Source organism: Zootoca vivipara, chromosome 2 (genome assembly GCF_965207765.1).
Source record: "Zootoca vivipara chromosome 2, rZooViv2.hap1.1, whole genome shotgun sequence".
In the NCBI taxonomy this organism is placed as follows: Eukaryota; Metazoa; Chordata; class Lepidosauria; order Squamata; family Lacertidae; genus Zootoca; species Zootoca vivipara.
The window spans coordinates 59,268,554-59,290,709 of record NC_142584.1 but is presented as its reverse complement, the minus strand read 5'-3'; the positions used below and the strand labels follow the sequence as shown (position 1 = coordinate 59,290,709).

Below are 22,156 nucleotides of genomic sequence, written 5' to 3'. Positions count from 1 at the left end.
CTTGATTTTTTTGTCACAGTTGAAAACTTGCTTAGAAAAAATGGTTGCTCTGGAATGTAAGCATAAGACATACATTAAGTATGCAGTGTTATAGCTATTGTAAAGTGGAAAGTGCTATGGAACTAATTTTTAAAATTGCTATTTGGACATACATGTAGCCTAAGCGTTAAGTGGTGAATAGGTTCTAATTTAGTACTTCTGTGCAGTTAATTGTCAGCACTCTGAGTTATGTGATCTTATGCATGTCTGCTCATAAGCAAGTCTCATTGTAGGACTTACTCCTAGGTATACAGGTATGTGTATAGTATTGCAAGCTTAGGCCTGTATTATTTTCTACTTCCTATTTTTTCTTCATACCTCACCTTCTTTTTAATTTTCTTCTATTTTTGTGCTCTTTGCATGTTAACAGTTTGCTTAAAACCTTGTGTAATTCATTTCAATACTGTAGGTGTTTCCTTTTTTGTCCCCTGAAACTAACATTACATGCATGCTGAGAATGACATGCCCTAAACATTTAAAAATATTATTTGGAACAAATTTAATAGAAAACAATACATAGTTGTTTGAGGTTATAGATGTTCTTCATTTTGTGTTATCTTGACTGTTAAGGACCTATTGATAGTACAATTTAGTTTCAGGTATATCTGAATGTCCAAGGAATAGACATGGGCACAAAGCATTTCAGCCATAATTATCTATCTGGATTCAGCTTTAGTTAGCTTGTCTGTATCCAGTCGCCAACTCTAGCCAGACAGAGTCTGCAGGACATGAACTGAATGACATAAACGTATTGATAACTCTAAAGTCTGTATAAATAGAGTTCTCCAAACTGAAAGGTGGGGGACCATGGTGAATAGCATCTTGTACGTGGACAGCAATTGAGAAATAAAAAGCAGGACACAGAATGCTCCTGCATTGTACCATTTGGGAAGAGTGGGCTGTGAGTATGAGGTCCACAAATTACTGACATTTCACACCTCTCTTATGAACAGTTTGTGCCTCTGAAGGACAGTTTACGTCTCTGGAAATTATCTATTTTGTCTCTTCTTCTTTCCATCACTCTTTCCATCAGTTCCTCTTTCCATCACAGGAATAGGTTTCTCCTTATTTGGGGGAGGGGTGGAATTAAAAAAGCCAGAACTTGAATAATTTTTAGGGGCACTTTTTTTAACTGAATCCCTATTCCAGTTGGCTTTATTTTATTTAAATAATTTTAAGACTGTTTTAAAGCAATTCTTTCATCTGTTGTTTGTATGTTACTTTTCTGATACTGAATGGAAAATAGTGTGGCTAAACAGCTTTTAGACTGCTAGAAAAGTTGTTTTATTTTAAAATAGAAAACCACTAATTTTAGTTAGTCAGCATTATAGGTTATGAAATTCCACCCCTCCAAATTACTGCAGTTTTAAAATAATCATTAAAATTTGGTCTGATGATCATTTACTGGGAAAGCTAAATACACAGCAGCCATTAACTATTTACCCCTTATTTTTTTCCTTGTGTGTTGCTCTACTTAGGCTGTTCTATATCAGATGCATTGTCTTTAAGCAGTTAATATGAGAGTGAAATTGAAGTCACACATTTTAGAATAGGCATGTAAGCTGCTGTATGTAGCTTATTTTTAGTATTTTGAGTGTCAGTTAACCTGAATATGTCTGATCTCGATAGTTGTACCAGGTGACCCTTTTATATCATGCATTCACTGTTGTGAGTCAATTGAAAATGAATACACTCTTCACACTGATTGGGTGCTTCATAGCAAGATACATAGTAAGGGTAGGAAAGGCACTTGAAATTGTTTGCCAGTGTGTTGTGTACATCTGCTAAATGCAGCCTTCTACATCCACAGTAAATGTTCAAGTGACATTTTGTGGTGGTAAAGCAAAGATTGAGTCCTGTGCATAGGAGCAGATGCATAGTGTCAGGTGGAGATGGGCTGGCACTTGCACGTTTCTTGATCTGTTACTATGCCTGAGAAGAATGGGTCTTTAGTATTTATTAAAGCATTTATATACCATGTTCTCCAAGTAACTGAAGGTGGTGTACATGCTTCTCTCCCTTCTTACTCAATTGACACAACCATGTGAAGTTAGGTTGAGAGGTTGAGACTGGGCCACTTAGTTTAATGGCCGAGTGAGGTTTTGAACACTGGTCTCAGAGATCCTAGTCTAACCATGATATCACATTCATTGTGATTAAGGATAGATACCATCTAGATCATTTTTATTTCCATAAGAAGTCCAAGTTCTTGAGGTAAATGACATTGTCATCAAATTTACTGTCTCTGAACTTTGGGGTAGGTAGTAAAGATTGTGCCTATGTGTGTTGTAGTGGACTGAAATTTTTGCACTTCAGTAAAGTGACTGAATTGAATTTCATGAATAAACTCTAGTTGTGAAGGCATTTGCAATTGGTAAGAGTATTAAGATTATTTGCATGTTTCCATTTCCAGGTAAAGTTCTGTCTTTTTACTGCTGTTTTATTATAATAATTTTATACAGTCATACCTTGGATTGTGAATGCTGCAGGTTGCGCGTTTTTGGGTTGCGGACCACACTGAACCCGGAAGTACTAGAACGGGTTACTTCCGGGTTTTGGCACTCGCGCATGCGCAGAAGTGCTGGATCGCGTCACACGCGTGCGCAGACGCAGCACTGCGGGTTGCGAACATGCCTCCCACATGGATCACGTTCACAACCTGAGGTATGACTGTACTGTATAGTGTTCTTGTATGTATTTCTCATTCCACCTGGAGGGTACCAAGTTGGGGAAGGCTGTTAAATGTGATGCAGATCTCTACTGCTTGTTCTTTGAAACAGGGTTTTTTTGTGTTTTGTGAAAACATTAGATATTCCCTGAAATAGTTTTCCTTTGGAAAAGTATTTTAGACAATATCTAATGTTCACTCTGGAAAAAATAATTTGAATCATATGTGATGTGATGAATCCTAATCCATAAATGGTTATGTATCAGAAAAATCTTTAAAATGTTATCAGATAGTTTTTATTCAATAAATCAAACTTAAGGAAAACTTTATTCAAATTGAAGGAAACCATTACCTCCAAGATTAGATAACAGAGATACTCTTTAAGAAAAAGAAAATTATAAAGGCCCCAAACGTATTGGTATTTGTGAAGATTTTTTACTGGAATAGAACTGGAGTGGGTTATTTTGCAAAAATTACAGCTGAAGCTAGTTCTGGGTTGGCCTGGGTGTAACTGGTGTTTTTGTCAGAAGTAAGCAGTATTGTAGCAGAACCACCACATTGAAGCTTAGTTGTTTTTCGTGGATGTGTGGATTTTTAGAGAGCAGCTATTTGTGTAGACCAGTGTTTTCTAACTGGGGGCCATATGGCCCCCTGGGAGGCCCCATGATATTCCAAGGGGGCTGCAGGTGAAAATCACACAAATGGGGGGGGGCACAGCACGAGGCTAGGGGGCTACAGAGGGAAGTGAGAAGTGAAGATAAAAAGAACATAAGAGATGACAGAACACAGCTGGTGAATATTTTATACTTCTTATGTGATATGAATGGAGGGTGGTTTGAGGGTGATGTGAAGATTGTTAAAATGTTGGTCACATTGATCTGATCCCATTTTTTCATATAATATAGTTCAGAAGCAGAAATATTTGCACTCACATGCACATGTTGGCAAGAGAAAACTATGCTAAAAGTATTTATGTATCATAGATTTTAACTATATTAAGTAAATTCTATTATCTTTTCTTCCTCCTCTTCTTCCTCTTATTTATTGAATTTGTTAGTCACTTTATCTTGCCCTGGGCAACCCAGAGCAACTTAAAACCAGACAGACAGACAAACCAAAAACCCCACATAAGATACATTAAAACTTAGAGGAAAAATTATATACATTACAAATGTCATTTCTACTTTTGTTTTATTCCCAAAGTAGCTTGGGGCAAATTTGTGTCTGTGGGAAAAGGTGCCTGGGGAGACCTGCTTAACTGTTTTCCCTTCCTCTCTGGTCATTTTGCTCACAACTGCCTTCCCCAAGCTACTTTTCTTCCATAGGGGGAAAACATATGGGAACCCTGCATCTTTTCTCTCACAACTTAAAAAGGAGCTGAACATGTATGATATTGAGTTAAAACAACTACTGAATGAGAAAGAATTAAGCAGCTCCCCACCCCTGCCATCTTGTCCCAGGCTGATTTGTGTTTAACCAGCACAAGGATGAAAGGATTGTAGAACTCCTCTTAACAAGTACTTTGAGCCTCAGGTGACTAAATGTTCTGATATTGCCCATCCAATTCCAAAGTAGCCTAATTTAAAACTGTTTCAATTTATAAATGCGTGTTCTAGTTCTAAGCTTTTTAGGACATATTTTCTCCACAGTGCTGTGAAAACTACCACATGTACTGTAGTCATATTGCTTGATACTTTGGGCAAGGTTTTTGATATTAGCAGGTGGATGTTATAAGCATTTATTTCAGTTCAAGCACTTTGGAGAGGGAAAGAGTAAGATGTTGCACAATGAATTTGTTAACTATAAGCAAATAACTGCTGAGCAGTCACTGCTGCTTCCTCTTTGAATTAAGCAAATGGTACTTCCGTATTCTTCAGTAAATTTCAGTTGTAGCCAGAACTTGGGTGACTGCTGAAACTGATAACTGAGGGAAATCTGTGTTGCATCTGTCGGAAGAATTTCAGTCAAGATGGGGAGCTTATTGGACTCTTTTATTTCCTGACAATTGGTCATACTGGCTAGTGCTGATGGGAATCCAAGAACACCAGGAGAGGCACTGGTTCCCTATCCTTGGCTTAGAATCACAACAATCAACATTTTTGAGACATTCCTGTAAAATAGGAATGAGTTCTCAAAAACTTTTTTTTTTCAGAGAACACACATTCCGTTAAATCTAATACATGTCCCCAATTTTGTGGTAAAACTGAGAATGAGAGGAAACAAAATATGTTCATCAGGGAATTAACCTGAATGTTTACATGAAATTGTTAATTTGATAATGTAATTGTGAGGGGAAGGCAATGTATGCTGCTAGGTGTTAGTGCTGCTTCTGCCTTTTCTCTTTATACTGATACAGCATTTTTGCAACACAAGTGGACCTGCAACAAAATATTACCTTGTAAATCCACTGTGATAGTGGGATGTTTGCACATTTATGGTCCGCCTGGTTTCTCTTTTTTGAAAGACAGTGAGTAAACTAATACTTCCATGCAATACAACCATCACTGAAATAAGTTCCATTGCAGCAGTTTTACAGTACCGTACTTCCAAATAAGCTTAAAATTGAACAACATCGCTGTGTTAAGGAAATGCCTACATCAAATCCATTGTACAGTATCAGGAGTTTACTTCTTTTGGTGTACAGCATCTGCGGGGGACAATGGAGGAGTGCACTTTTGGGGGTGAAGTCAAATCGGAGAGTTACAGCACCTGCTATGGCTGTAGAGACACTAGTATGGATGAGATGTGTTTTGTTACAGCTCAGGCAGATGAAGGCACCCAGTTGTGCTGCTGCAGGTCCACCAAGGCGTTTCTTCTCTCTGTGCTCCTCTCAGAGGTCCTATTCCTTCTCTGGTCACTGCTGTGGATACACAACCTAACTGTCTGTTTCCAGGCACTGCTGTTATATGCAAGGGATTCCCACACAGCAGGGTTGATGTTGCCAGCCTTTATGTCACATTTGCAGTCATCTTTGTAATGCAGAGTTGGTCTGTCAACAGGCCTGGTGCTTTGGGATGCTGCCATCTTCCATTCTGTGGACATGAACAAACCAGCATTTACTAGCTTGTTTATTTTTTAAAAAATATCTGTACCAAACTTCAGTTATATCAACTCAGATTAGATGTTTCTTTTATTTGTTTATTGCATTTATATCCCACCTTTTTTTCCAAGAAGCTCATAGTGATGTATATGGTTCTTTCTCTCCCCTTTTTACCGTCACAACCCTGTGAGATAGGGTTGCGAAACAGTGACTGGTGCAAGGTCACCCAGTGAGCTCCATGGATGATTAGAACTCTAGAAGGAATCTCCTAGCAGAATGGGGAAGGGGGCAATGGAGGGGGGCAATTCTCCTCCCTCTCATAGCTCCCTGCTTCCCCGACCCCATCTGCTTCAGGGGATTAGGGATCCTCAAACAGATGGTGGCATGGGACCTGTAGTGGGGAGGGGAATTGTCATCTTGCTTCATTTCACTGGCAGGTTCCTTTCATTGGTGACCAGCATTCTTTACCAACCCATTTGTGTACTTTTGTAATATGTGAACATTCTCAATTTCATCCATCCATTTGTAATCTGAAGTAATACAGATTGTCACATGGGCAGGATGAGTCTGTATTTAAGTAGTCAAGAAAAGGTGTTTCAGGGAAACTTGTTTACAGAAAAGTGCACCTGCAATTTAGTTAGAGGCATGTTAGATTCCCTCCACCCCTGAAATTTATATAATGTGTACATCTCGGTTGTGGATAAAAGTCAAGAGAGCCATCTGTAACAAGAAGCATCTGATCAGCACTGTCTGCTAGCTGGTAACCAATGTGTTGCAGTGTTACAACAAAGTACTGTACCACTTTGAGATTTAGATTCTCCTTTGGGGTGGATTATGCTCCAAAATTCTGTGGACTGAAATTACTTCAAAAATAAATAAATATGCAACTGTCTGAGCACAGTTTTGCTTCAGCTTACATGCTTTTCTGCAGAGTCTATTTCCTGTAGCTCAAAAGATGACACCTGGGGATTTCTGTTTTTCTCTAATTAGCACAACTAAGCAAGTGAGCCATGTGTAACTTCAAAAGTTTCTCACACGTAACACATAGAAAATGCAGAAAATTTTGCTTCTAGCAGGTACAATAGCTACCAGAAAATAAGCAGTTGCATACTTCATTGCAAGCTCTTGGAAGGACCAGGAAGGATACTTAATAGGATGGTGAAATCCTATTTTCTGCATGTTTTGTGGGACAGACCAGTTTCTCCAAATAATCCACTACTTGTTGAGTATTGGAGCATTACAGCAACTTGTTGAGTATTTGGGTATTATAGCATCACCTGTGCTGTAGGCATTGAACACCACTACTGAATAAAAAAGAATTAACCAACTTGAAAGACAAGACCTTAGATAGCAGTTTTGCATGCAGTGTTAGATCAGAGGGAATATTAAGTTTAAGTGGCTTAGCTCTAAATGATCCAAATGATCTTTGAAAATCTTTGAAAAACTGGAAAGCATAGCAAATTTGCTGCACCCAAGAAGTTAAGAATCCATTCTGAGTGAGCTAAGGTGGAGGGTGGTTTTCAATTTGAAATAGACAAGGCTGATGGAATTTGGCACTTTATTGAAAAGCGAAAACATTTTATATAGTGACCTTTTGTACGATTGTGAAATGACATAAATGACTTCAGATCACATATTTTTAAATAAGTGATTTGTATAAGCTTGAAATTACTCTTAAATTGCTTTTCATTATGCCATGGAGACTTTCCAGCATATATATTCAGAGTCCTCAGCTTGGGAAAAATATACATTAGAAATGGATTCTAAATAACTGATCATAGATGACAGATGATAATGGACAACTATTGACAATTAAACTTGCTGACATGGTTGTCTGTGTCCTTTACAATGCTGATTGATGAGTCTGGCACTGAAGGTGTATGGTAGTATCCCTTAGTTCCAGTAAATATTGGAAGATTCTATGAGAAGCTATGAAGAGGACAGAGATTGCCAGCCTGTTTGCCTTTCTGATACATGTAGGGGCACAATTGGACATTGTACTGATTCAAAGCTACCATAAAGATTGACCATTACATCTTGCTGAATTAGCCATATCAAGTTGTATACATTTTTTTGGGGGGGGATCTTTCTCATGTTTTTTAAATCATTGACATACTTTTGTAAATCAAGAAATCATTACTAAAAAAAACTATGTGCAATGTCTCTTGTATTTTTTCCATGTATCATTTTTACAAATCTGTTTCATTTGTTGAGACATTGGGAAGAAAAAGGGGGAAAGAGGTGGACAGGGAGGGAAGGTGGGTGGGATGACAATGTTTCTATTTTACTTAATATATGTAGGGTTTGTTGTCAGCGTTGCTTGTGCAGGTTCTCTGTTGTTTGCTTGTGTTACTTTGGTGATGAGAGAGGTTGGGGTTGGCCTAGGGCACTGGTGTCAAACACAAGGCCCGGGGGCCAAATCCGGCCCGCCAGACCTCGTCATGTGGCCCGCCGAGCGCCCCAGCCAGCAGGACCCAGCAGTGGGACCTTGCTGCTGAAGCGCCGTGCCAACAAAGCGCGACAAACAGCTGGGGCCGGGGAAATGCTTTTTGCCCCTGGGTCCCTTCGCGCTCTTTTCTGGCGCTGAATCAAGGCGGCGACCCCCCCCTTCCCTTTCTTTCTTCCTCTCTCTCGTTCTTATTCTTTCTTTCCCTCTCCTTCCTTCCTTCTTTATCTCTGTCTTCTCTCCCTCTTTCTTTTTCTTTCCTTCTTTATTCCTTCTTTCCTACTCTTCTTTCTCTCACCTCTTTCCTTCCTCTCTCCCTCCTGCTCCCTCTTTTCTTTCTTTCTTTCTTTCTTTCTTTCTTTCTTTCTTTCTTTCTTTCTTTCTTTCTTTCTTTCTTTCTACCTACCTTCCTTCCTTCCTTCCTTCCTTCCTTCCTTCCTTCCTTCCTTCCTTCCGTCCTTCCCAACTTTCTTCCTCTCCCTCATTCTTATTCTTTCTTTCCCTCTACTTCCTTCCTTCTTTCTCCCTTTCCGTCTTCTCTCCCTTTTTCTTTTTCTTTCCTTCTTTATTCTCTTCCTTATTTCCTACTCTTCTTTCTCTCCCCTCTTTCCTTCCTTCCTCCCCTCCCCTCCCCTCCCTCTCCCTCTCCTCAGAAACATAGGATGCTGCTTTATACTTCTGGCCCTTAAACCCTGGAACCAGGAGAGCAGCTTCAGTGAGTCAACCTCAGCCAGTCCCTTTGGTGAAGGGTGGTGGCTCACTGGCAGAACATCTGTCCTGCATGCAGAAGGACCCCAGCATCTCCAGGTACTAGTAGCTCTGCAAAGGTCCTGCATGAAACCCTAGCGAGCCTCCACCACCCAGTGCAGTTACCAAAAATCATTTTTCAATAAATTGTACAATAATTGTACATTTGAATATCTACTTGCCATTATTCTGACTATGTTTCTGCTTTCAGAGCTAGTTATTACTTACATTATTACAAAAAACAGTAATAATTGAATGCAGTGACAATAATTTATGATAATAAAGAGTGGACACATAGTCCTACAGATACAACCGGCCCTTTGAGGGTGACCAAACTGCTGATGCGGCCCCCGATGAATTTGAGTTTGACACCCCTGGCCTAGGGTGTGATTGTTCATTTGTGGTTGGCTGTGATGGTCTTTTCATGTGTTTTTCATGTGTGAGTGGGGTCGGTGGGTGTTTTGGATTAGGTTAGCCATATTGATTTGTATGCTGTTGGTGAATTTTTGTCATTACCTTGTTGGGCTGTGGATAAAGGGGATCCATACTGGGGTGAAGGTGTCTTCTCCTATTTGTCCCCATGTCAGTTTCAGCTTATTACCCAGTAGTTAATTTTTCCAGTAAGGCTGTTTCCCATACTATCTGGTACCATTTGTCCATGCTTACTCCTGATAGGTCTCTCCAGTGTCTGGTTATGATGTTTCTGGCTGCTGAAAGTAGGTGGGTTGTGAGTTCTTTGTGGTGTAAGTGGGCATTATTGTCTTGGAAGATGTTTAGTAGGGCCAATTCTGGGGTGATTTCTAGTACTTCTTTGGTTATTTTACTTATTTCTCGTATGGATGTTGTCCAGAATAGTTGGATTTTGGGGCACTCACTCCATATGGAGATATGTGCCTGTGGAGGTGCACCCTCTCCAGCATTTTGGTGAGGTTCCTGGGTGTATTAGTGCTAATTTTCTTGGCGTTAGCTACCACCTGTAGGTGAGTTTCAGAGTGAGTTCTTTTCTTTTCACTGATATGGATTTAAAGTGGGGTTTAGACCACATTCTGGTCTATTGAGTGGGGTCAATCTCATATCCTATGTCATCTTCCCATTGTTTTTTTATTGCGTCTAGAGATTTCGTGGGGTTTTGGAGTAGTAGTTTGTATATTGCGGATACCATCCCTCTAATCATTGACATAGTTAATAAAATCATACCAAACTATAGCAAATAAAAGTCTTTTTTTGCTCTGTCCTCTATACTGTATATTCTTAGTTTATAAGCTAGCTTTTACAATAGGACTGTCTCCCAAGTACCAAGCAATTGATGAAAGGTAAAAGGACCCCTGACAGTTAAGTCCAGTTGCAAACGACTCTGGGGTTGCGGCGCTCATCTCGCTTTACTAGCTGAGGGAGCTGACGTTTGTCCACAGACAGTTTTTCTGGGTCATGCGGCCAGCATGACTAAGACGCTTCTGGCGAAACCAGAGCAGCGCACAGAAACGCCGTTTACCTTTCCGCCGGAGCGGTACCTATTTATCTACTTGCATGTTGATGTGCTTTTGAACTGCTAGGTTGGCAGGAGCTGGGACCGAGCAACGGGAGCTCAGCCCGTCACGGGGATTCGAACCGCCAACCTTCCAATTGGCAAGCCCTAGGCTCAGTGGTTTAGACCACAGCACCACCTGCGTCCCTATACCAAGCAATTGGAGTACTAAGCTATTAGAGATTTTTAAATAGAGGTTGGATGGCCATCTGTGATTCTGACATTCCGGGCAGGGGTTGGACAGGATGACCTTTTGAGTTGCTTTCAAATCTGCAGTTCTGTGATTCTAAATATATACATAAATTTTGTGCAACTCAAGATGACAGTAGTACATGAACAAATTTATCCTAACGTTTTGCCATTCCTCTGACCAGATATTGAAAATATTCACTAGTAGGTATTCTGGAACTAAAAAAATCTTTAAATGTAATGATCATAATGATCAAATATGGTTAACACTTGCAAATTATTATTTAGCTTAAACATTGCTTTGGGTTCTGCAAATAGTTCTGGTCTCATGACTAGAGAATAATTTTAGCCAGTGATCTGCTTTTTAAGATATTTTTATCAACGAACTTTAACTGGCATCTCTTTCCTTTTTTTAGTTTCAGATCGTTTAGGCTGTGATCCACGAACTCGGTTTCCAGTTCCTACAAACAAGCAGTGGGTTGCCCTACTGCAGCGAGGAAATTGCACCTTTAAACAAAAAATATTACGGGCAGCTTTACATAATGCTTCAGCTGTGGTAATTTACAATAATATGTCAAGTGAGGAGCCTGTCACCATGACTCATCCAGGTAAAGGCTAAGATATCAGATATTCCTTTCTCCTCATTTTTTCCTTATTTCCCTTATGTTGTAAGACTTTTAAAAGTATTTGTGATTTGTTTTTAGATATGTTCAGATACATCATGGTGGATAGTTAACAGCATTTTGTCTTTTTTGTGATTATCAAGCGTGGAAGTTGGTCATTCATTCTTTGATTTATAAAAGTGCTGGGAAAAGTGCTGAGACTTGCAGTCTCCACTAGCTGCATGACCACAGCATATTGTCATGTCTACTTTATTTGTGATAGAGAAGAAAACAATGTGCTTAAAGTCTGTAACAGAAACTAGATGGGAAGAAGGATAAGTATATGGAGTATGGTTTGTGCAACAATCCCTTCCAATGCATATTTGCATGATTGCATTAACTGTGCTCAAACATTCTACAAAAGACACATGATCTATAGAAACCCTTTATGACAGCTTTCCATTAGCAGAGTATCTGAAAATGCAAGACTTGGAGCCTGTATTGCGCTGTTGAACTATAATAGGTATACTATTTCTCTGACAAAGGGAAATCTTCAGTTGCATACTTCATAGACATAGGTTAATAATGTTGGAAATCTTGCTCAGCCAAGTATTAGTTGCATACACTTTAATCTAATTTTTAGTTATACCCCACATGAAACCATATTGGCTGAACTTAAACCCAGGAACGCTGTTGTAAATAACACTGTTTTTACAGAATACAGCCCTGTCATCTTCAGTGCAAACACACTCCAATGATCAAGGAAGCAAGTACTTTTATATGCACTTTTATATTAAAATAAAGACTGCAGCCAAAGATTTAGCTATGTATTTCATATCAATAGTTGAATTTCAGCTTTCCATACTTTTGTGCTCCTAGCCATGTGCCTCTCATCTTTATACATTATCTTTTCCAGCTTAGCTTTTATAATTCTTCTCCTTTTCTACTTTCCCGTTTCAGTTACCTGTTCCTAGGACCCTATTTATCTCTAAGAATATAAGATGAGCTGTGATAAGATTACTAATCCATCATCCTGTTTCCTTTAGTAGCCAACCAGATGCCTCTGGAAAGCCCACCAGCAGAAATTGCATCACAAACACATTTACACTTACTAATACGCATAAACAATGCTTGCATTCACAATTGTATAACTACTTAACACATTTTCAATATAAAAATCACTTTCCTTGGGTTGATGATGTGTTTGTGATACAGAAACTTGATTGAGATTTTGTGGAAGCATATTTACACAGGTTGAGCTTGCAAACTGGAGGAAGCACATCACTAAATGAGTAGGACTTTTGTTCAGCAACAACCAAAGTTAAAATTTGTCAGAGTCTCCCCCTCCTCAGAATTAGAAGTTATTCTTACATGAAAAGACCTCATGTTGAAAGAGATACTTTTATAGGTATTCCATTGTTAATGATACTGAATGTACTGTATCATAATTTAATAATTCCATGTGTTAAATAGTTACGGTACTAGATTGTGAGTACAATACAAGAACCATTTACTGTATATATTTTGGGATGTTGTGCTTGTAATGGCATTTCTATGGCGATAATTTAGTCTGTACATGTTTAATCCCACAAAGTCAGTAGTTCTCTCCTGTTGTTCCCTGGGAGCTGGTATTGAGGTAGCCATTGGATTTGCTGTAACCTTCAGCCCTGGCCTGCTTCTTTCTAAACCTGCTTGTTTGCCCCTCACTGTCTGATCAGCTAAGCTGCCTTAATGTAATAGGGGTAGTCAAGTAAGCAATAAATGCTAGAAGCTTTTCCACTGCAAAATGCAATAAAATATAGAATACTTGGCGTCCAGTAATGGACAACATTCAAGTAGGCTATTTGTTTCTGGTGATATGTTTTTAGCTCTGGGCAAACCTTCAGATTCAGAGCCAGCATGTACCTGAACACCAATTGTGGGCTTCTCAAAAAGCATGAATGCATAAAATAGACATTACTGGCTAGGTGGACCTGTGACCAGATGCATTATATTCAAGTTCATAGTCCCTGAATGCTACATTAAAGCATCAAAGAAAGGTATAAAATACTTATTAGTTCCCATGGTTGCCTTCTAAATTAATGTTACCTGGATTTGTGTAAGGGAGAAAAATATAGTTGCTAGGTTATTTGTGGCAATTGTTAAAAAATTAAGATTAGAGTAGATGAGCAGCAAGAGAACTGTGACAGACCAATTGTTTGAGTACAGCATTCTGTCTCTAGCAGTAATCAAACAAAATGCTCTTATAGCTCACAATCAGTGTGGCAGAGTTGTCCATTGTTTTCACCCAGTATCTGTTAGGCAGAGATATGCTGTACACAGGAGATATATATACACAACATTATTTTAAGTTTTCTTGCTCAATTTGCCCAATAAGCTCTACCATTAAAATTGCATTTTATTTATTGCTGCTGGATGGTTTCATTGAATTTTACTCTGGGACTTTCAGTTCTGTTTCTTGGATTGAGTGAAAACCAAAAACCGTCACTAAATCTTTAGCTAGCTAGTGATTGTGTATTATATCCAATGTTGGTTATGTTTGGAGTTGACTCATTTATATCAGCAGAAAATTGTTGACCATTAATTTCATAAGATTAACTCTGAGTATGACTCAGTTGCTTAGTTGGATATTGTCCTGTATACTTGGCCCAGTGGAGCATTGATTACCTTCTAGGTCACTCAAGAAGGAATGTGATTTTTTCATTTACTCATGGGTGAAGGTATAGCTTGGCCAATTCTTTTCAATGTTTTTGAGCTTCCTTTAGCCTCAGAACTAAACTGCTATATTTAGGAGGAAATAGGTGCTTTTTTGTCTCACTGCTTTATACTTGGTAGATATCAGCATGAATAGTTCATATGTGTGTTTTTTGAAATTAAATCATTGTGAACAGATGCTGGTTAAGAGATGTGCATATAAAAAAGTGCTTGTAAAATAATGTTGCTTTCTTAATTTTCTAAAATTTGAGGCTGCTAATCTCATATTGTTTTTTACAATTGGGGATCAGCTTTTTGATAGACCTGCTTGTTTAAATGTATATGTACAGCCAAATGATTTGCTTCTTAATAAACATACATGTTATGTCAGATGTTGATTCATTGTTTTCTTCTGCTTATTCTTTTGATAGGAACTGGAGACATTGTCACTGTCATGATCACAGAATTGAAGGTTAAGGAGATTCTGAATTACTTGGAGAAAAATATGTCTGTCATTATTGCAATAGCAGTTGGAACTCGCTATCCAAACAAAAACTTTAGCCGTGGTTCTCTTGTCTTTGTATCAATATCATTCATAGTTTTGATGATAATTTCTTCAGCATGGTTAATATTTTACTTCATCCAGAAGATCAGATATACAAGTGCACGTGATCGGAACCAGGTAACTATCTATTGATTCTTCATATCAAATGTGTGGGGTTTTTCGTTTATGTAGGTAGATTTTTATTAAATGTTTTTTGTAACTGCCTTTAACTACTATACACCATCCTGAGTGCTATGACTACAATGGAAGGGTGGGATATTAATTTTCCCTTGTAATTAAATTGTAAAGTTAATACATGCAACATGTGAGCTGTTCCATATTGTGATAAAAAATATATTTCTGTATTTTGCAGAAGGTCTTTATCATATGAAATTATACAGTATTAAAGGGAATATAAATGGGCCTGCACAAAATGTTGACCCATTTTTATTTTTAAGACAAAAGTAATACTTTCTGGAGTAGGGGAGAAAGGGAATATTTCATGTAAAACCCTTAAACTTAGGTGAATGTTCAACTTGTTTTGAACTACTTTCCTGATCTGTTACTTTTTGTTTTCTTTTTTTTTAAATGAAGTATTCTGGTGTTACCTAAAAAGGAGGTACCTACAAATAAAAATGCAGATTCTTCCCGCCAAAAGAACACAAATACTGTGCCGCGCTTGGAAAGAGTTCAGATTTATTGCATGCTGCAGTGTGAATAGAGACCTGGTTGGATAACTCCCAAAAGAAACTGGGCGCTCAAATGAAGGATTCACAGAGCTTTTATAGCATTTCAGAAAAATATGCAATTATGGCAAAAGTTTAACTATCCTAACTGGATATCTTTATGTGTGTTCAAAATATGCTCTTATCTCCATATACGGTAGCTTGGCAACAAGTTGTGGTTGTGCCTGTGAGAACCTGTTTATGCAGACTCAGCACTTAGCAGGCTGTGGTCAGTTGTGTAAGCATAGTGACAGAGGATTTGAGCATAGGTGCATGCTGTGCTGTGCTGACTTGAGGGTCTTGACATCTGCCCTAGGTCATGACATTCACCTGGGTCCCAGGTTATGACACCCAGGTATCACTGGGAATGGTCATAAGTGTTATCCCAGGCAGTTGGGGTTCAGTTAATGAGAATTACGTTACAGTGTTGGGGTTAGCCAAACTAAGTTGCTTGGTTCTAATATCACTGAGGGCAGCCTTCAAGAATTACTTTGCTCTCTCTGTTGGTGAACATAATCACTACCTCTAGTTTTAGTTTGTAAGCTAAGCTATGTAAGTTTCCTCTAGATTCCAGAAATCTCTTGAGCAACATTCCTCTTCAACCAGGACTTTGGCTTATCAATATTCTATAGCCTTTTAAGTGTGTCTGTAGGAAAGGGTGTGTTCTTGTTTTGCTGGGTTTTTAAAATTATTATCATTTACTTGTTTTCCTACTGTATTCTGTGAACTGCCCTTAGATCTATTGAGGATGGTATATAAATAAAATAAATAAGACATAACTAAACTGCTGCTGTTTGTAACCTTCATTTTCATTTCATTCATTTTATTTGTATGCCACTTTCCACAAAAAATCAAGCTCAAAGCAGTTTACAAAATAATAATATTTTCACCTTAGTCCTAGAAACACTACTCCCATAATGTGCTGTTTTTTAAAAAATGTGGACAATCTTCACATGTCTGAGAGTCTTAAGTAATGGAAGACTAGACCTTAAACATCTTTCTGAAATGTAGTGTGTCATTTGTTAGGAATTAATTCCAGTGTAATATACTATAAACCATTTGGAAGTTGAAATGCAGACATTTTCCTCCAGTTGGGAGCATTGTAAATTGCCAACAATTATTAACAATATTCTGTTCTAATATAAATTGTTGAGTGATTGCTTGTTTATGGTGTGTGTGTAACTACTCAGTGTTTCTCATTCATCTTTAAGTTTGTAGGTAAATTGCATTGGGGGAATATAGGTGTGCCTTTATTTGGGGGTTCTGAAAACAAGGTCTACAGAGCTATGGAAAAGAAGAATTTTTTTTGATTGAATGGTAGCTCACTGTTTCCTATTGCCAGGCAGGGCAAAGATTTTTCTCAGCCTGGATTCTGAAATGAGGTCTTTAAGAACATCATTTTAACATCTCATTTGCCCCAGTAGAACAAAAGGGTAGTGCCCAAACAGGACCTGAGAAGCCAGACATTGTTTCAAAATATTGGTTTTAAATACATCAGCAGAAGGCCAGTGAATACATTTCAGCTTATGAAAGTTACAAGCTTAATAATATCCAAAAGAAATCAACAGCAAATTATACATATTGGGGAAATAAGGAACAGTATGTGAAAATAATAATTTCATGGAAAAACAAAATGAATATGAATATGCAATTTTAGTTTAATATTTAACTTCAGTCAGAGGAGCATAAATTCAAAGAATCATGATGGTATGCAAAACTAATAATTTTTAACTGTTATGCAACTCTATTGTTTGTTCCTCTCAAACATTCACTAGTCCAAACGACTTAAAAGCTGTGCTCTGTTCTAGCCATATAGGCATTTCTTCTAAATACTAAGAAAGGAGAAGATATAGCAAATAGCTACCATTCCCAACAGGGTAGTAGTCAATTAAGTTTTACCCAGAGTAGACCCATTGAAATTAATGAACATGACTAAGCCAGGTCCATTTCAGTATGTATACTCTGAGTAAAATTTCACTGAACCCAGCAGTTTCTGTGGGTTCAGGGAAGAACAGAGAGATGACTGCAGGGTCCTGTTGGTAGGATGCACACGATGGGGAGAAGATTGGGTGTGTGTAAAGTATATCTCAGCTTGGAATAAGCTATATATACAGGTGAAACTCGGAAAATTAGAATATCGTTGAAAAGTGCATTTATTTCAGTAATGCAACTTAAAAAGTGAAAACAGTAAAGCAACTTAAAAGGTGAAAACAATATATGAGATAGATGCATGACATGCAAAGCAAGATATGTCAAGCCTTTATTTGTTGTAATTGTAATTATTTGTCGTTAGGCAGGTCAGTCTATATTTGGGGGTATCCCCCCTACTGACTCTCCCCTCCCTTCTCCACAGCACCGGATGAGCCCCAGTGGCTGCTTACCTGTGCCTTGCGAGCGGCAGGGGCTGGCAGCAGCGGAGGGATGATGAGTGGCGCAAAAGGGCTGGCTCCAGAGAGGGGCTGCTTAAAATGGCACTCAGCCAACCGCGGCTCAACAAAGCCCAGGCCCCTCCCTCCTCTAGGCAGGGCGGGGAGAGGCCAGGAGGAGAGAGGGAGGAGGCACCATCACCACAGTGGGGGGAGGAATGGCGCAGCCCAAACGATCAGAATTCCCATGCTGATCCACACAGTGATTCCACGGGCTGGATCCAGAAAGCAATTGGGCCGGATCTGGCCCCCGGGCCTTAGTTTGCCAACCCATGCTCTGTACAGTCATACCTCGGAAGTCGAACAGAATCCATTCTGGAGGTCTGTTCTACTTCCAAAATGTTCGGAAACCAAGACGTGGCTTCCAGAAGCTCCTGCAGCCAGTCGGAAGCCGCATCAGACGTTCGGGTTCCAAAGAACCTTCGCAAACCAGAACACTCACTTCTGGGTTTGCGGCGTTAGGGAGCCAAAACGTTCGACTCGCACGGCGTTTGGGATCAAAGGTACGACTGTGCTTCAATAATATTTAAATTTTCTTTGAGTTGAAATTATATCAATGAAGCTTTTATCAGATAAGCATAGTCACTTTGCCCTGTTCTACTTGAAACACCCATAGAAGAGGAGGTTCTGAGATACTTTCTGTTCTGCTTCATAACCTGTGAGTTTATGTTGTTTCATTACTTTTGTATTCCAGACTTTTGACAGTTGAGAAGCATAACAGATAGGCAACTGATTGGACAAAGTAGCAATCCTGTACATTAGCTATTTCTGGATTTTAAAAATCCACACCTGAACAGTTGCTCTTTAAGTAAAAGTCTTTAGACCTTTTTCCTTCAGAATTTTACAAAGGCCAGGAGAAACTTGATAAAACTTTTATGTGGTTTAAAAGGCTTGTCTTATTAAAATTTTATGAAGAGGTAGCAACAGCTAGAGCACAATTGGAAAAGCTTAGCTATTTTATATAGGGGGGAACAGCTGCTAAGTGATAGGATAACTGTGCATTTTAAGTCTGTTGCTGACTTCACACAATAGTTTGGTAGTAAACTACTGCTTCTGAAAAAGGTTAAATATCATGAAGCTTGCTTTGATATGCCAATAATGCATTTTACAACTCACATGTATTCTGAAATCAAAGAAAGCATTTAGCAATAGACTGGGCTTGGTCTGTACTCACAGCTAGTAGTTGGCAAAGTATATATTCTACATTGCTGCCTTGAGTGAGCAGAACTATTGAACTTTTTGGTCATTATTGAACCAAATATGTAGTTAAAACAGCCAGCTTTGAAATTTTATAATGTCTTAGGTTAGGGGAAACAATGGAAATTAATAAATGATACTTCTCTTTGCCATTTTGGGATGACCATTATCCCATTATGAGACTGACTGAAATATATAAAACCTTTTCAAATGATACCTGTGATGTTTACCACTGGGGCAGGTTCTACTGCTGTTGATCTTTTGGTTTTACTATTTTAAATTGGGCTTTCAGCTGTTCTGTTTCCTTTAGTGTACTTCTAATTTTGTAAGCAACTTTGCATTAAAATGAGTTGGAGTGTAAATGGTTCTCTTCACTTCACAGTACCATCCATATAATATTGGATTAGTAAGAGACTGTTTGGCTTGTTTGCTGTATTGATTGAAGCATACAAAGGGCAGTCTTACTTAGCTTTTTGTTGCAGGAGACCTGCAATTGGCTTATGAAGGGGCTGGCTGGATTTTAATGTGTTGAAACTTGTACATTGTATGACAATGTTTAGGAGTGGAAGTATACTGAAAACGCTTGATTTTGGGACCTTTTAGCTTTTCTCTTTATAGCCTATGTAACTATACCATGCCGATGAGCTTCCTATTTTTCTCATATTTGATGGACAATGAGAAAAATAAAATACTGTATACATACTTGGATAATGTAGGAGACACCCAGAGGCACAAACAAACAGAAGCAGGCCAAAGTATTTAGCACAATGAATGAATATGTTCTGAATGGTCCACTTGTTCCTTCTCCATTTCATCATCCTAAGCTTCCAGTTGAATGCAAACACTGGAATGGCCTCTTATTTGACCCTTTCCATATGTTACTTTGAAATATGGTTCTTTTGATTGCTGATTCCTCCTTCCCTTGTGCCCCCTAAAAAGCTGATCTAGAGGGTTTAGGCACCCTTTGGAACAGAATGGGAGATGGTGCAAAGGGCTGAAGGGGGGAGGGGAAATTGGTGCAAGTCCCCCTCCCCATTCTAGTAGGTAGCTTCATTGTATCTGGAGCCTTTCCATAGATGGAAGGTGCCTTTCTGTTTGCTGAAAGGGCACTCAGGATCCATCCCACTATAAAGCAAAGAAATACATCTAGCAGAGATTAACACAAAATTGAATCTCTCCTTACATATTATTGACAAACTTGAGAAATTAAAAAAAAAACTCCCTTTCGGAGATTTCTGGTTTCAGATGTTTCCAGAATAGCTACAAGATGATATCAGGAAACATCTCTGTAATGGCATACTCTTCTAAATAACAACATAATTACAGTAGCTTAAAGAGCAAAAACGCTAACACATTGCTTGATCCTCACTGTATAAACCTAATCCTCCTGTTGGGAGTCCTGGTTACTGAAGCAAGGAAATGTGAGCTTGTTCTATTCAAAGTGACCTGTCTCAGAAATCTATTGAATCACTTGGCGGCTGGCCATTCTCAATTGCCTTGGATAATATTGTTGAAGGTGAATCTGCACTTTAAGCATAGACGTTCTTGCTTGCAACTAAAAGGGATTCCCATAAAATGATGTTTATGGCCCAAAGAGACTTTAGTTTTGAAAGTAACGTGAACTGTGCACCTGGTACTCTTCAGAGTATAGTGAACAAGCTGTAATCACCATTTTAGTATATAACCAAAGGAGATTTAAGAGGAAGAAGCACAGTTTTTCTAACATCTAATAACTCTCTCTGTGTTTTATTCAGCGTCGTCTTGGAGATGCAGCAAAAAAAGCTGTTGGTAAATTGACAACAAGAACAGTGAAGAAAGGGGATAAGGTATAGTCACACAAATGAAATGTTAGTCACATTTTTCTGGAGAACAGTATTAATGCTTATCTGTGCAAGTCTGTTTTCCCCTCAATTTATCCCAATCCTTTTGGTTTGTGGAGTGTGCTTACATATGTATATTTAGCACTTTATTAAATTCAAGAAAGACAATGACGCTTGAAATTAAATGGTTTATTGTGTAAAAAAATCAAGAAGTATGGTAATGCAAGGAAGAATTGGGACTTTTTAAAAACGTAATAATATTCCTGGCATTTCAGCAGCTATACTTTGGGATGCAATCAAGGCCTACATAAGAGATCAAACTCTTTACCTCCAAGCATCGTGAGCTGAGGTTTTGCATTTAATGTTCCTTGCAAGATGTTGCATGATGTAGATCAGGCATGTCCAACACCCAAGAGACTGCAATCTACTCCCAGTATAAGAAAAACTGGCAGTGATCTACCCATTATCAGTGGAGGGAGAGACCAAAGTTTTTAGAGGGGGGCAAAGTTGTTGAGGGTTTTTTTAGGGGGGCGCTCACCTACAACAACAACAACGATAACAAGTGGACACAATGAAAATGCCTACTTCCGTGTCAAAACTCGTCAACAAAAACAAAGAAAGAGGGAGGGCGCAAGGGCGGTGGGGGGCAGAGACTTTAAGCAGAGGCTTGACAGCCATATGTCAAGAATGCTTTGATGGTGTTTCCTGCTTGGCAGGGGGTTGGACTGGATGGCCCTTGTGGTCTCTTCCAACTCTATGATTCTATTATTCTATTATTGATAGGGATCCAGTGATCGCCCGTGAACATCCAGGGATCTTACCTGTCGATTACGGTCGACCGGTTGGACATCCCTGATGTAGATAATGTTTTTTTGTTTGTACCCCACCCATCTGACTGAGTTGCCCCAGCCACTCTGGGTGGCTTCCAGCATATATAAAAACAGAGTAAAACATTAAACCCTATACAGGTAAAAGTGTTGATGCTTAGGAAGCTGAATAACAGCACCTTACCCATATAGCAGTTTTTCATTTTCATCGGTATATATGTAGAAAAGGGAAGAGTATAATACCATGAGGAAAAATGAGAAAGGGTGGGAGGGTCCCCTCTAATCTTCTAGAACAGTGGTTCCCAATTAGCTAAGTACTGCAGAACTCCTGTTTCTCAAACCCCAAACCATGGACCCTCTACATTTGAAAATGTTGATATCTCTGTGTTAGTTTTTGTTATGTGAATGGTACCACCATACTTCCAACATGTCTCGGCACAAAACCAGGTCACGTGTCTTACTACAGGATATAATTCACCTGTTACTATATTTGGCAATGCGTAAGAATGTAGGAAATTTCATTATGCCAAGTCAGACCAGTGGTCTGCTAGCTCAAGGTTAGCAGTGGCTCTCCAGGGGCTCAGACAGAGGTCTATCCCATCACCTGGTCCTGTAAATGAAGATGCCAGGGATTTAACATGGGATCATCTACATTCAGAGCAGGTGC

At 38.9% G+C, this 22,156-nt stretch overlaps 1 protein-coding gene across 2 annotated transcripts in view; it reads left to right on the top strand.

Moving 5' to 3' along the window:
* RNF130 (ring finger protein 130) overlaps positions 1–22,156 on the top strand; it is a 38,344-nt gene that overhangs the window by 2,163 nt on the left and 14,025 nt on the right. For both annotated transcript variants that reach the window (XM_035105643.3, XM_035105641.3), the window contains exons 2-4: positions 11,071–11,262; positions 14,382–14,632; positions 20,597–20,668. In XM_035105643.3, the coding sequence (XP_034961534.1) occupies positions 11,071–11,262; positions 14,382–14,632; positions 20,597–20,668 (515 nt within the window). The remainder of the gene's footprint in view (positions 1–11,070; positions 11,263–14,381; positions 14,633–20,596; positions 20,669–22,156) is intronic.